The sequence below is a fragment of the Sarcophilus harrisii genome, chromosome 2 (assembly GCF_902635505.1).
Source record: "Sarcophilus harrisii chromosome 2, mSarHar1.11, whole genome shotgun sequence".
Lineage (NCBI taxonomy): Eukaryota > Metazoa > Chordata > Mammalia > Dasyuromorphia > Dasyuridae > Sarcophilus > Sarcophilus harrisii.
The window spans coordinates 137,336,676-137,352,276 of NC_045427.1; the positions used below are offsets into that span (position 1 = coordinate 137,336,676).

The 15,601-nt window shown below is 36.1% G+C and overlaps 1 protein-coding gene across 1 annotated transcript; it reads right to left on the reverse strand.

Annotated features, from left to right (window-relative positions):
- Positions 1-326: 326 nt before the first annotated feature.
- Positions 327-14,959, reverse strand: LOC105749073 (serine protease 55). The gene is made up of 5 exons (XM_031950907.1): positions 14,764-14,959; positions 8,038-8,224; positions 5,033-5,271; positions 1,830-1,972; positions 327-722 (listed from the first exon to the last, which is right to left on the reverse strand). The coding sequence occupies exons 1-5, from the start codon at positions 14,831-14,833 to the stop codon at positions 432-434; spliced, it is 930 nt and encodes a 309-aa protein (XP_031806767.1). The 5' UTR covers positions 14,834-14,959; the 3' UTR covers positions 327-431.
- Positions 14,960-15,601: the final 642 nt, after the last annotated feature.

Sequence of the window (15,601 nt, forward strand, 5' to 3'; positions counted from 1 at the left end):
TTTCATATGAGTGGAAATAGTTTCAATTTCATCATCTGAAAATTGTTCATATCCTTTGACCATTTATCATTGGGAGAATGGCTTGATTTCTTATAAATTAGAGTCAGTTCTCTATATATTTTGGAAATGAGGCCTTTATCAGAACCTTTAACTGTGAAGATGTTTTCCCAGTTTGTTGCTTCCCTTCTAATCTTGTTTGCATTAGTTTTGTTTGTACAAAGGCTTTTTAATTTAATGTAATTAAAATTTTCTATTTTGTGATCAGTAATGGTCTCTAGTTCATCTTTGGTCACAAATTTCTTCCTCCTCCACAAGTCTGAGAGATAAACTATCCTATGTTCCTCTAATTTATTTATAATTCCAGTGATTTCTTAAGATCTCCATGATTTTAGATACCCTCCAATCAGGACACTTGATTTAGAGGCACCGAATTATATAATTGTAAAGAGAAAAAAGGTCTTTTGCAGGAAAAGAGATGAAAAACACAATGACAAAATTAAACATTGTGGGGGAGCAAAAAAATATTCAGATGATGACCAGATGTATGGATAGCCTGCCTCTTGGGTCTTTAGCATAATCCAAAGCAAGTAATTGGAGACATCTGTATATATACCAGGTTTCCCTTTTCGACCACAACCTTCTCCCCAGCTGACAATGCCCACTTGGTACCATTTTTTCTGGTTATTCTTATGGTTGCAAACCAAAGGTCCCCCACTGTCACCCTATAGGGGAGAAAGAAAAATATTATTCTTTCACCAGTCATATTCTAGTTGGATCAAGACAATTAGAAACATTATTCTGACACTTTTTTGTCTGTACAACCTTAGGCAACTTTTATGGGCCTCTGTTTTTTTCATAAACAAAATGAATCAAGGTCTGCCAATTTTACCTTCATATCATCTCTTCTCTGTGTCCCTTTCTTTTCCCTGATTCTTGAGGTCCCCATCATTACTTACTAGGACTATTGAAATACCTTGCTGATTAGTTGGCTTAACTCAAGTTTCTCTCCACTTCAGTCCATCTTCCTCTCAGTTTTCAAAGTGATTTTCCTAAACTTCAGATCTCACCTTCCTTCCCCAATAAACTCCAGTGGCTTCCCATCGCTTCCAGAATTAAATATAAAATCCTCAGTTGGACATTCAAATCTCTTCCAAACTTTCTAGCCCCCTTATGCCTTCCCCCCACCTCCATATTCCTGTAATCTAATTACATGGGTCTTTTTGATATTTCTTGAACAGAATATTCCATATATTCAGACTCCAAATATTTTCCCTGTCTTCCTTATCCTTATACTGCTGACTTCCTTTCCAGTCTCAGATAAAATCCCACTTTCAACAAGAAGCTTTTCCTCTATTAATTCTAGTGTTTTCCCAATATATATATACTATCTATTTCCAATATTCTGTATATATCTTGTGTATATACAGTGGTCTGTATGTTGCCTCTTCCATTAAGAGCTCCTTGAGAAAAGGGACTGTCTTTTATCTTCTTTGCATCCCCAGTGCACGGTACAACACCTAGCACAGAGTGTGTACTTAATAAATGATGGATCGGTCTATCATCTAAAGGGTAGTAGCTAAATAAGGGAATTCTACCCCTTGAAGGAATATAAGGGAAGCCCCTATAAGACTTGTGTAGAATAAAAGCATTTTAGATTACAGGGTGTTGCAACAAGGCATAGCATTGCATCTTCTCGTGTCAGATGTTAAAAGAAATGTCAAGGAGGAAGAAATAGCCTACACTGAAATGCCCCTCACCCAGCCATGGGGTCACAAAGGGTTCTTGGGAGTTGAGGTGACTGTGAATCTAATGACAAGAGTACTGATTACCTGGCAGGTATCTTTTTTTCCTTCTGCATCCCAGGCACACAGCATGTTTTCAGTGAGTAAGTAAACTTTTGCTTGGCACTCGTTCCAGTCTAAGAGCTCAAGCTTGACTCTTTGAAGGACAGTACTCATTTGCTTCATGGGTGCTAACCAAAAGGAAAGATAGATCAAGAAAGGAAAGAGGAACCTGAAGTAAGAAACTATTCTTTGGTAAAATTTAAATACCTCCAGACTACAGAGATCTGATGATCATTAATATCCCTCCCCTTTAACCCAAGGACCTGTGTCTTGTCTTTATATTTTTCTGTGTCGTTGTGGTTCTGTCTTTCTATCTTTGTCTCTCTCTGTTTCTGCCCTTTTATCACTCTTGTCTCTTTTTTCCTGTCTCTCTCTTTCTCTCTCTCTGGCTCTTTCTCTGTCTCCTCTCCTCTCCTCTCCTCTCCTCTCCTCTCCTCTCCTCTCCTCTTCTCCTCTCCTCTCCTCTCTTCTCCTCTCTGTTAAGGAGACTGTCTGTTAGAGACTAAGTCTGTTAAGAAGAAACAAAAAGACACACTAGTTCTTTTCAAATCATCATACAATCAGGAATCAAACTCCATTCATGTCTAGGCTTCCCCCAACTCTTCACCCCAATGTTTTTGCTTCATTGCCATCACCATGACACACATCTTGAACTCCCCTTTTGTGAAGGTGCTGGTGGCACAAAGAGTTATGAGACAGCCCTGTACAAGAATGAACTAATACCCTGCCCTCCTGTCCACCCACCAAGAATCTTCCTTTCCCTTTAGCAGTTTGATGGTGCAATGGCTTAAGTGTAGCCTAAAAGTCAGAAAAACCTAGTCTAAATTCAGCCTCAGACACTTTTCAACTGTAGGACCAAGAGCAACTCACTTATCCTCTCCCTAAGTTTCTTCAACTGTAAATAGGAAATCATAACAGCATATAACTCTGATTTGTCTTGACAATCAACTAAGACAGCATCCACCATTTTTTAAGAGTCAGAAAAAAGCAGACAGAGAGTTCAGCCCTTTATATCCTATCCATTTCAGAGGTAGACCATTAGTTTTGCTATGAAAGTCTTCTGCCCTCACAGAATACCTTTAGAAGCTCTGCAAACCTATTTTAAAATCCATTGACAGACACAGGTAGAATGAGCGGGAGCTCTTGGATAAGTTTGCTACCTTTATTCGAAAGTGTATTTATTGTTTTGCTTCCTTTTCCTCCTCTGGTATCTAGCAGGAACAGGTTCTCTTAACACAGAAGTTACTGAAATGTTGAATATGTTTATTCAGCTCCCTCACACAGGTGAGTGTATGAGTGTGATAACAATGATTATAAGGGAAATTTTATACCACATCTTGGGAGAGTAGACCCATTTCAACAGGGCTTAATTTACCCCAATCCCTTTGACTTTAAGGATTTTCTTGAGGTAGTTAGGTGGTGTATTGGACAGAGAAGATGGGTTGGTGTCAGGAAGACCAGAGTTCAAATCCAACCTCAGACATTTCATAGCTGTGTAACCCTGGACAAGGCCCTTCGCTCTGACTGCCTCAGTTTGCTCAAGTGGGATATGGGGATAATAGCAATCCAAAAACATTAAAAATCTAGCAAAAAAGATAGAATGAGTTAAAGTTAAAAACCTAAAATTAGGTTTTTAAAAAAGCCTATCAAAATTTACAGATACCATTAGTTATTGAGACAAGCATATTAGTAGGGGGAAATTGGTCTAGCCTTGGGGTTCTGTTCCTGCCTCTAATATGTACTAGTTGTGTGATAATGGGCAAATACTGAGCTTGTTCCCCAGACAACTCTCTAAGAGTATAAATTATAGAAAGATGACAATCTGCTTCAGTGGCGGGACTGTTCACACCAGGGAGTTCCCTCACCCCCAATTAAGATGGATGAAGGAGATAGAGAATGCTGGTTTTCCCACTCAACTTATCTTATATCAATTATATAGACATTTATCCAGCATCTATTATGTGCAAGGCACAAGGATTACAAAGATGAAAAATGATATATAGACTCTCATTTCCAGGAGCTTATAACCAATCTACAAGGGCTAATATGACAAAGATAGGTACAATACAAAGTAAAATGAGATCAATACAAAAGAGACACAAAAGTGCTGTAAGAAAATTTCCCAGAGGAAAATCAGAATAAGCTTCTTGAAGAAAATGATAACTGAATTGGACATTGAAGCAGGGGGAGGTTTTCAATAGCCAATAAACAACCAATGAATATTTTAAGCACTTTCTGTGTGCCAGACATTATGTTATTTTGCTGGTGATACAAAGCAAAAGCAGAAATAAGTTCCTGCCTTCCAGAAGTTTATATTCTAATGATGAGGGATTGCATTCCAGGAATCAAAAACAAATGCATAAATATCCAGATGTGAGATTGTAGAATGTGATATTGGGGAATAATTAGTAGTCCATTTGAAGGAAAGAATTGTGCATTAAAAAGAGACAGAGAAATAGAGAGACAGATAGATCAATAGATAGATTTCTAGATCAACAGATTGATGGATAGAAAAATAGGTAGATAGCTGGATGGATGGATGGATAAATAGATAAATGACTGACAGAAAGAAAGAAGAAAAAGAAAGAAAGAAAAAAGAAAGAAAAGAGAAAGAAAGAAAAGAAGAGAGAGAGAAAGAAAGAAAGAAAGAAAGAAAGAAAGAAAGAAAGAAAGAAAGAAAGAAAGAAAGAAAGATGGATAATAAACAGACAAGAATACTTAATAGATATGTGGGAGCCAGATTTTAGAGTTTCAAGTATCAAGAGTTTAGACTATACCTTTAAGTCATTTGGTAATTATAGAAGATGATTTCACAGAATCACAGAATTAAGGCATGGAAGGGAATCTTCAGAGGCCATCTATTTCAAACTATGCCTAAATGAAATTTCCCTTTATTTTTCTAAGATCCTTTCCAGCTGCAACATTACATAATCTTATTGTGCTGCTATAATCCTAGTTGGAGGAAAGAATCCCAGAGGGTTTCCACAGGGGCTTGCCACCCCTTTCACATTAGGTGAGGTAGTACATGATGTCAGTGAAGCAGAAATTGTGCCTTTCTGATCCAAAACAAAGAATAGGGCTTTCTGGATAAACTAAGTATTTTTATAGGACAAGCAAATCCCCAAAGATTTTTTATTCATGTCCACACAGGGGTGAGAGATGTTAGATACTTTGGAAAAACCACTCACTTGTGAGTCCCCATCCAGATACCCAACATTCTTTCAAATTGTCTATGTTTTTCCTTATGCAAATGGGTGTTTTCTGTCGGCTAAATCGTATAGGAGAATTGAGCAACATCAAAGCAATGTCATGATTCATAAATAGCTGGTTGAAGTTGGGGTGAAGAATGAGCTTTTTCACATTTCTCTTCTCCACTGTCTTCCTGTCAAATTCCCCCAATTCCATGATTACTTCCAAATGGTCTGTGCTTGGTTGGAAACAAAAAAGATGAGGAAAAATTGGGAAATTGCAAATAGGAAGACAAATTAACTAAACCCAAGGCAGTTGAGTGATGTTATGGATAGAGTGCTGGACCATCCCCATGTGGAAGAGAGACTTGAACCTTTTCTAGAGTTCCCAAAGCAAGGAGACAAATTTGATCTAATGGATATCACGGCAATTTGGTGGGATGAGATCCTTGGCTGGAATATGGCTCAGGACGGGGGTACCTGATTAGTGTACAATATCTCTTTTCAAAACATGAAGCTTTGCTAGATACCAGGACTGATGATTATGCATTATTCTTTGTCAGCTTTGTTGCCCAGTATCTCTTTATATAATAAACTGCTCCCTTCCCAAAGTGTTACTCCTGGATTACAGGTCTGACCAAGTAATTCCTTCGCTTAGGTTCCATTTGGGGTTCATCTAGTAAGTGAATTTCCCTCTAGAATAAAATATAAACTCCTTTAGGTCTAAGACTCTTAATTATCTTGCCTCAGTTCTATCTACCTCAGTTTCCTTAAATAAAAAATGAGAATAATAATAGTATCTACTTCCAGGGTTGTTGTGAAAATCAAATTAGATAATATTTATAAAGTGTTTAGCACAGTGTCTGACACATAGTAGGTGCTTAGTAAATGCTTGCATTTTCTTCTCCCTTCCACCCTCCTCCTCCCATTCCACATTATTTACTAATTTATTCATATCTCTCGATATTTCCCACATAGAACATCTCTCCCATCCTGCCCCACCACTCTCTGATGTTTCCATGTTTTTGTTCAGGTGATTTCCCATGCTTCGAATACTTGTTCTCTCCTTGTTGTTTCAAAGGGAAGCTTATGTACCACTTAAATGACTCCTATCTGGTTCCCCTGTTTGTTAATGCTCCCCTGATTACTTTGCATGAGTGCTTTGTGTATATGTTGTATTATTTATACATGTTGCTCCATCCTTCCAGTAGTAACTTCCTTCTTAGATCAAGGACAGTCTTACTTTAACCTTGGTTCCCTAGCATCTAACATGTACAAGTTTGTTTGTAGATTCATAATAATTACTTGTCATTAAAAAAAAAAAAGATCATTGGTAATTCTGAGGAGAGCAGTTAGTTTTTCCAACAGTTTTTGTCAAAGGAGATGCTATTATTATTTTATTACAACATGGCTGATAGAGGAAATTATTTCACTTCATTATTCATGTTTTTAACAGCTTGGGTTTTCTTCCTTTCTCAATGGAAGGGAAGCAGTAGAAGGGGGAGAGAATTCAGAGCTGAAAATAAAGTAGATTTTAAAAAAAGAAGTTTGAGTTGAATTATAAGATCAGAATCCAAGTAAACTGGGAACTGAATTAGGAAAAATGAAGTGAAGGCATTGAATGCAGATAGATTTTTTCTAGAGTTTTGGTTGTGAAAGAGAAAATGAGATCGTGTAGGGTACCTGTAGAGTCATGAATTTCTTTTTGTTTTTTGCTTTGCTTTTTTAAGAATAGAAAAGTCCTGAACGTGTTTATAAGCATGGTGGAAGAAGTAATAGATAAGGAAATATAGATTAACAATGAAAAAGAGAAGGATAGAGGCAGAGTGATATATAGAGAGAAAAAAGTAGAAAGAGAGGGGAGGAAGGGAATGGAAGGGAGAAGGGGAGGGAGTACTGATTCTGGCAAAGGCCAAGAAAACTAGAAAAAATTTTCAGAGATCTTCAGAGAACAATATAATGGAATAAATAGTGTGCCAGGGAAGAAATATCAAGGGTTTCTGAGCTAAAGAGAAGGGGAAAATGGGGAACTCTAACCTGTAGATTAACTGATTACAATAGTTGGAATTAATGCCTAAGAAAAACACTTGATGGATCTTCAAGAAGGAGAATAGTGTAATCAAAACAGTACTAGAACAGACATGAGTCTGCCTCTAAGTAGCTGAATGGCCTTGAATAAATGCCTTATTCTTGGCAGGTCTACTTTTTCATTAAGCACAAGGAGGAGTTTGAGTAAAGGATATCTAAGGTCCTTCGGAGTAGTTAGGTAGCATAGTGGATAGAGTGTTAGGGTTAGCATTAGGAAGATTCAAATACAGCATCATACATTTACTAACTGTGTGACTATGGGAAAATCACCTAACCACTGTCTGCCTCAGTTTTCTCAACTGTAAAATGGGGTGAGTATTAATATCTACTTCCAGAGTTGTTGTGAGGATCAAATGAAATAATAAAAGTAAAGCACTTAGTATAGGTCATAGTAAGTGCTATATAAATGCTAGCTGTTGCTATGGTTGTTATTTTAATGCTAGGATCCTATAGTTAATATGACGTAACTAGAAGGCATTTTCTGTGCTTGTATATATAGATGCACCCAATAAAAAAAGCCTAGTGAGGAAAAAAGGAGTAAACTACAGGGAATTGTCAGGAGCCAATTATATAAAAGCAGCTGGCTCCAATTTCATTCCCGTGCTTTGTTTCAGGGCTACCCCATTTGTCTGAGTGTGTGTGTTCCACAAGAATAAATCTTAAAAGCGCAGATTACCTTATTCTGTTTTACGCTATAGGGAAGAGCCAACCCTAATGGGTATTGATTGTAAAGAACCATGTTTAAACTCGATGAAAAGACTGGGGCTGTCCCAAAGTGGAAGATGCTGCCCAGCCCTTGTAGTCAATGCTAGGTGACCACGGGGCATGTGGTAGAGAGGGGGTTGTTCAGAGACCTCTGAGATTCTGTCATTCTATAAAGAAAAAAACACAAGCAAATGCATTTCCTCCATACTTACTTGTCATCTATGAAGCAGTGGGAAGCAGTTAGAATCCACCACCTATCTAGTATTGATCCTCCGCATAAATGTGTGTTATTGAAATAGATGCGCACTTGCCATGGAACTTCAGAAGTAGAAGTGTCAACTCCCCCTAGGATGAGGGAAGCTTCATTTTTTGAGGCAGGAATGATGTGACCACAGGAAGCTATTGGAAGAAAAGAGGTAAAGAAGGAAAAGAGAAAAAAGCAGTCTCTGTCTGGGTTTGCAAAGGAAAACTCCTTTCTTTCCTCTTTTTCAAACCTGGTAAAGGAAATACACTCATGCTGCAGTGGAAAGCTGCTGTGCTAGTTGTCAGATGAGCTCTGTACAGCTCTGCTACCTACTGCTTGTTAGGTCTTTGAGCAGCTTCTTGAGAAGAGAGGGCAGGGACTGCCCTTGGACTTTTTTTTTGTATTCCTGATATTTATTTAGCACAGTGCCTGGTATATAGAAGGCATTTAATAATTGCTTCTTCATGAATAAAATTAAGGATTTGAATTCCACTCTTTGTGATCCCTAGAGATTATAGCAAGGACAATTGGCTAGAGGCTCTCTGTCTCTTGAAGCTGTTTCTTCCTTGGTCAGGAAATTGGTTTCTTTTTTTTTCTTAATTTCCTTTTTAATTTATGGAATAAAACAAGTATTTCTATAACACATACAATAAGACAATTGTACATGAAACTGCAAAACTACTATCTACAACTTGCTCTTCCTTTCAAAGTGCAACAAAATCATCATGTAATTTTTTTCTTTTTCTTCTCTTCCTCCCTCCCAACAGATGGTTACCACCATAAACAGATATACATATATATACATACAAACATTATGTGTATATACATATATATGCAAAATTATTCTATTATATTTCTATTTATCAGTTTTTTTCTCTGCATGCAGAGAGCTTCTTTCTTTTGTTTTTTATCGTTAATTTGGGCATTTATAATGGACAAAATAAATAATTCACTCAAAGTCAGTCTTAAAACAATATTCTTGATTCTGCTCATTTAAATCTTCATTATTTCATGTGTCTTTCTGTTTTTCTAAAATCATTGAACTCATCATTTCGCATTGCACAGTAGTATTTTATCACAGTCATACGCCACAACTTGTTCACCCATTTCCCAATTGATTTGCATCCTTGCAATTTCCAGTTCTTTGCCACCTCAAAGAAATGTTATAACTATTTTAGAAACATATAGGTTCTTTTCCTTTTTCCATATTCATCTTTGGAAATAGACCAAAGGTCAAAGAGTATAGGTAGGTACTTTAATAATTTTTTGGGCATAATTCCAAATTGCTTGCCAAAATGCTTAATCATTTTACAATTACACAAATGAGGACTTAGTGTCCCAGTTATTCCACATCCTCTCCAACATTTGTTACTTTACCTTTCTATCATTTTAACCAATCTGGTAGGTGTAAAATGATATCACAAGGTTGCTTTAATCTGTATTTTTCTAATCAATAATGATTTCAAACATTTTTATGTGATTAAAATTATTTTGATTTCTTTTTTAGAAAAATGCCTATTCATATTATTTGATCATAAGGATGGTGACTTAGCAATACCAAACCTAAAACTATGTTATAAAGCAGCAGTCATCAAAACCATTTGGTACTGGCTAAGAAGTACAGTGGTGTGGAATAGATACATGCAACACAATAATTAAGGCCTATAGTAATCTAATATTTGATAAACCCCCAAACTCCAGTTTCTGGAAGAAGAATTCAATATTTGACAAAAATTTCTGGGAAAACTGGAAAATAATATGTCTGAAACATCTCAAATCTCATACGAAAATAAGTTCAAAATGGATACATGATTTGGGCATAAAGGATGATACCATAAACAAATTAGGAGAACTTATCCTTTGACCATTTATCGTTTGAGGAATGATTCATATCCTTACAGATTTGACAAAGTTCTAATCCCCATTTATTAATTTTCCTCTATCTTATTTTTACTCACTATTTTCCTTTTTAGTCTTTCTTTACCCAATCCCTGTTACCTTATCTTCTCCTCTTATGCTCTTATTCCTTATTTTATCCATCCCTCTAATAAAATTCCCTCATTTTCTCCTTCTACCCTCCTAATCTTATTCTTTACAATCTTTTAAAAGTCCCTCCCCAGGTCTAAACCCCCAGTTTTCTTCCCTCTCTAGAAAATAAGACTCTTCAATCTCTTCACAGATGTATACTTTGTTTCTTTCAACCCAGATAAGACTAAGGTTCCATCATTACTAGCCCTCCACCCTGACCTGTTTCCTCTTACTTCTTCCTTTTAACCCCTTTATTATGAGATAATCATTCCTTTTTACCTTTTCTACCCAGTTTTGTTTGTTTGTTTGTTTTTTAAAGAATCACCTTACCATAACTCAGCCACAATCTTTCATTCAAATTATCCAGGTAAAAATATTTTACAAGTACTGATAGCATTTTCATATATCATAATAAGTACAGAGTTTAATTTTGATCAATTCCTTATAATTTGTCTTTAATGATTTCCTTATATTTCTTCGGGATCTTTTATTTTAAATTTTCCATTGAATTTTGGATTTTTTGTTACACATATTTGAAGGTCTTTCACTTCATCAAATTTCCATTTTTTTCTATTGAGAATTATAATTAACTTTGCTGGATAAGTTATTTTGGGTTGCAGTTCCAGCTCCTTTGCTCTTTGAAATATAATGTACCAGGACTTATGGTCTTTTAGTGTAGAAGCCTCTAGGTCTTGTAAAATTCTGATTGGTTTTCTTCAGAATTTAAATTGTTTTCTTCTTGTTGGCAATATTTTCTCTTTAGCCTGAAAATTGTGAAACTTGGCTAAGACATTTCTGTAAGGATCTTTTTCAGGTGGTAATCAGTGGATTCTATTTCTTTTTTACCTTCTTGTCTTAGAACTTTGGGCAATTTTCCTTAAAAATTTTTTGTAATATTGTATCCAGATTCTCTTTTTTTATTGTAACTTTCAGATAGTCTGACAATTCTTACACTGTATCTCCTTGATCTGTGCTCCAGATCAGTTATTTTTCTAATAAGATGCTTCAGATTCTCTTGTAGTTTTTCTAGTTTTATTACATTTTGATGTCTTATAATATTACTCAGTTCTACTTTGCCCAATTCTAGTTTTCAAGGAGTTATTTTTTTCTAAAGATTTTGTATTTCCATTCTAATTCTAATTTTGTTCCTCCATTTTCACAACTTTCTCGAATTGCTTTTTTCCTTTAATTATTTATCATGCTCTCTTGATTTTTTAATTCATTTTTTCTTCTTAATGATTTATTTTTTCCAATTGCTTAACTTTCTTTTCATAATTTTCTCGAATTGCTCTTTTCCCCTAACTTTTCCTTATTCTATCATTCATTTAATATTTAAATTCCCTTTTAAGTTCTTCCAAGATATTTTTAGGGCTTGTGATCATTTGACATTACTCGTTAGGGTTAAAAGTGGCTTTTTACGAAATTTCACTATCTTCCTTGGAATATGAACTCAGAATTTCTTTTACACTGATGTAGCTATCAATGATTGGGTTCTTTTTCCTTTGCTTACTTATTTTTATTTTTAATTTGTCTTATTTTTAGCATTTAATTGAAGTTTTAATCCTGAGTTGTGGGTAATGTGGTCCTAGATCTCAGGTCCTTCCTTCTGTTGCTTTCTGAATTCTGTTGGCAGGGAGGGGGCTCAACCTTAGGGACAACTCTCTAATTCCCCTAAGCTGCAGCCAAGCTGTCACAAAAAATGTTTTTGCTCCCTGCAATACCACACCCACTGGACATGTGCTCGTCATTCCTTCTCACCCACAGCTACAGAAGGAGATCACATCTGGTCAGCCCGGCTAGGCTGAAACAACAGGGGGTTCTTCAATCTTCCCTCAGCATCTGCTATTTTTTAACTGAAAATTTGGGAGGTGAAATTTCTTGAGGTCAGAATCCACTGCTTGTTGATTCAATGGCTTAGGTGTTTACACTTCACTCAGCCCTGGAGTCTTCTTCTAAGGTCCTCTCAAGATGTCCTAGGACGACAATTGCTTTGCCTCTTTATTTTTGCTACTCTATGTTTGTGGCAAATTTTCTGTCTGTTTGTAGAAGAAATCTGGAGAGTTTGCAGATTTCTGACCTATTCTGCCATTTTCCCAGGATGTGTATTTGCCTTGTTTTGGAACAAACTTCAGAAAACTTGGGGAGTAATTGACCTTTCAGGATATATAATCAATCAATCAGTAAACATTTATTAAAAGGCTATCATGTGCTAGGCCCTGTGCTATGTGCTGGAGATATAAAAAGAGAGAAAAAGCAATCTCTGCCCTTAAGGAGCTTTCAATCTAATAGGTGAGAATACATGCAGACAAATATATTACAAAATTGGTTATATAAATGAAAATAATAGGGGGAAAGCATTGATATTAGGAGGGATTGAGGAAAGACTTCCTACTGAAGGTGGTGTTTTCCTTATGGCTTTAAAGCCAGGCAAGTCAGTAATCAGGTTGAGGAGAGGGAACATTCCAGATATGGGGAACAGCCAGAGAAAATGTCAAGAGTTAAGAGATGGAGTATCTTGTTTATGGAACAGCTGGGAGGTTAGTGTCCCTGGATTAAAATTCATGGGTTGAAAAGTAAGAGTAAGAATGCTGGAAAGGTAGAAGAGAGGTAATTTATAGAGGACTTTGAATGCTAAACAGAGCATTTTGTATTTGATCCTGGAGGTGATAGCAAGACACTAGAGTTTATTGAATAAAGGATTGGTATGGTCAGACCTGAGTTTTAGGAAAGTCATATTAGTGGCTGGAGGATGGACTGGAGGGGAGAAATTTGAGGCAGGCAGACCTGCTAAGAGACTACTAAAGTAATCAAGGTGTGAGTTGATGAGGGCCTGCACTAGAGTAATGGCAATGTCATAGGAGAAAAGGGGGTATATTCAAGAAATCAGCAATATCCAAGCAATAAAAGAAGGAACGAGATGGTGAGGAATCCAGGATGACTTCTAGGTTGCAAGCCTGGGAAACTGGGAGGATGGTGTGTTCTCTCTATAGTAACGGGGAAAATTTAGAAGGAAAGATAATGAATTCTATTTTGGACCCATTAATTTAAGTCTACTTGACATCCAGTCTGAGCTGTCTATGAATTGAGGAGACTGGGTTAAGTGTCTTCTAGGGTCTCTTGCTAGTTCTAACTTTTATGAGTCTCTGATGGTTCAATTTTCTGACCTATTTGTCCCAGAGCTTCCTATCCTAGAACGATATAGAAACATTTGTAAAAGAGTTTGTTCCCTTAAAATTCCCAAAAGCAAGTCCTTGAGTCCTTGTGTACACACAGGAAAGCCTGAGCCTTAAGGAGAGCATCCAGCATGGAGAGGGAAAGTGTGGAAGGCAGAGGAAACAGGGGGAGGAGAAAAGTATGAAATTCCAGGGGACTTTGGGCCATAGGAGCAGGTAGTTGGTGGAAAAATAATGCCTCTTCTGATCAGTTGGGAGATGTTTGGTTTTTTGTTCCATCACCAGGATAATGAGGTAGCTAGGATAGAGTCCTGGACATAGAGTCAGGAAACCACAGTTTCAAATTCTGCCTCAAACACTTAGAGCTATGTGACCTGGTGCAACCTAAAGTCTTTCAATCTCTTTTTCCTTGTTTATAAAGGGAGAAGCCAATCCATTTGTAAAACTTAAAACATCACACAAATTATTGTTATTGTTAAAAACATCTCTACTATTTAATGTAAATATCAATATATTTGGGAAATGAAGATGATCATAACTAGGTTTCCCCAAAGTCTCAGTGAATGATAAAGCTAATAAAGCTAATTAAAGCTTAAAACTACACAAAAACTTTGGGGATGTCTTATAACTGTCTATATGAATATACATACGCCCATGCCTGTATGCATGTATAAATGCATATATAAATACATCTATAATATTTAAAATATATATGGATACATTTGGGAAATGAAGACAATGATATATATAATTAAACATAGCTTAAAGTATCATTTTCAACATATTTTTAAAGATATCTTTAAATACACAAACTCAGAAACTGGTGTAGTTGTGTAGATATTTAGACCTCTCTGTGTGTGTATGAATAGATCATTTGTTTGTTTTTCATCATTTGATCTCAAAGAGGAATAATGATATCATGAGGATGATGTCTTGATTTACATGTGAATTGGACTTGAGACAAAGCCCTTTGCAAATATACACAAACACATATATACATATATTTCCAACCAATCAATAACAGATATTTGTTAAGGCACTAACACCAGGCACTGTGCTAAACTCTGGGGTACAAAAAGAAGGAAAAGACAATCTCTGACATTTTGTGGCGTAGGGGATAGAGAGCTGATTCTGGAGTCAGGAACACCAGAGTTTTAAGTTCTGTCTCTGACATACACTGATTTTTTGATCTCAGAAAAGTCATTTATCCTCTCAATATATCAAGCACCTACCAGACACAAATTGTAGAGCAGATGCTAATCTACACTGTTAAAGGGAGTCTGGTGTTTAAGTAGGGTCCAGGAAGATGGTCAAGTTTTAAAAGAGGTGATTCCTTAAATCACAAATCTGGTTAAGGACCTATAAGTACATATATGTAAATTATAATTTGTATACATACACATTCATATACACATATAGATATTCACTTGAAACCTACTGAGGTAGACTATGAAGAAATGAGAATTATTTTCCCTTGGGGGACATGTACTTACCTTCAGGATTATTTTTTCCTAAGGTATTTTCCAATAGTGGAAGGTGAAAAATCATTAAAAGCAGCAACATTATTGTTGTTTCACAGTTGTCTTATTTCCTTACACATTTAGCACACTCTAATAGAGTTATGGGTTCCAGAAAGTGAAAAGTAACAGCCTGACAGGTATTTCATAAATTTGAGAGATCCGTGTTTACTAGCCATATATGACATCACGCTTATTCACAACTGCTGAGGTCACAGTAGTCTGGTGCTTAAGCAGGATTCAGGAAGATGGTCAAGTTTTAAGAGAGGTAATTTCAAGAGCACTGAATTTGGAAGAAGAATGGAGCAGGTTTGAATTCCTCCTGTGTCATTGCCAATTTTGTGACGTTAGGTAAATCACACAATCTTTTTGATCCTCGGTGCCTCATATAGTAATAAGAATATTTTTTAATACTTATCTCACAGAGCTGTTTCAAGCATTAAATAAGATTGTGTCTGTATCTATATATGTGTATAAAAAGATAGTTTTGTAGATTGAAAAACACATATATGTAAATATATATACACACATATAAATATTTTTCATTTAAATAAAATTAATTTCCTACTCAATGTTAGACACTTGTTTTTGTCCTTCATTTGAAGAGGAATAATGACATTATGGAGTGATGACTTGTTATGAATTGGATTTAATTGAGGCAAAATTCTATAGTCACCAGGCTCACTTTCTTTTCCAGAGTCATCAAAGTCCAGAGGACTTTGTCAGGACAAAAGTCAGATGACTGGTGATGGACTAGGATGCAGGGAATGATCTACTTTGTACCAGGCACTGTACTAGGAATGGATGCAACAAT

What these genes read in the sequence shown, in the direction of transcription:
- LOC105749073 (XM_031950907.1), bottom strand. Translation starts at nt 14,833, where the DNA reads ATGTTGCTGCTTTTAATGATTTTTCACCTTCCACTATTGGAAAATACC. An exon ending in AGGAAAAAATAATCCTGAAG is followed by an intron (nt 8,225 to 14,763) that starts GTAAGTACATGT and finishes TTCTTCCAATAG; the next exon opens with CTTCCTGTGGTCACATCATT. An exon ending in ATCTGGATGGGGACTCACAA is followed by an intron (nt 1,973 to 5,032) that starts GTGAGTGGTTTT and finishes CCTTTTGGTTAG; the next exon opens with CACCCATGAAGCAAATGAGT.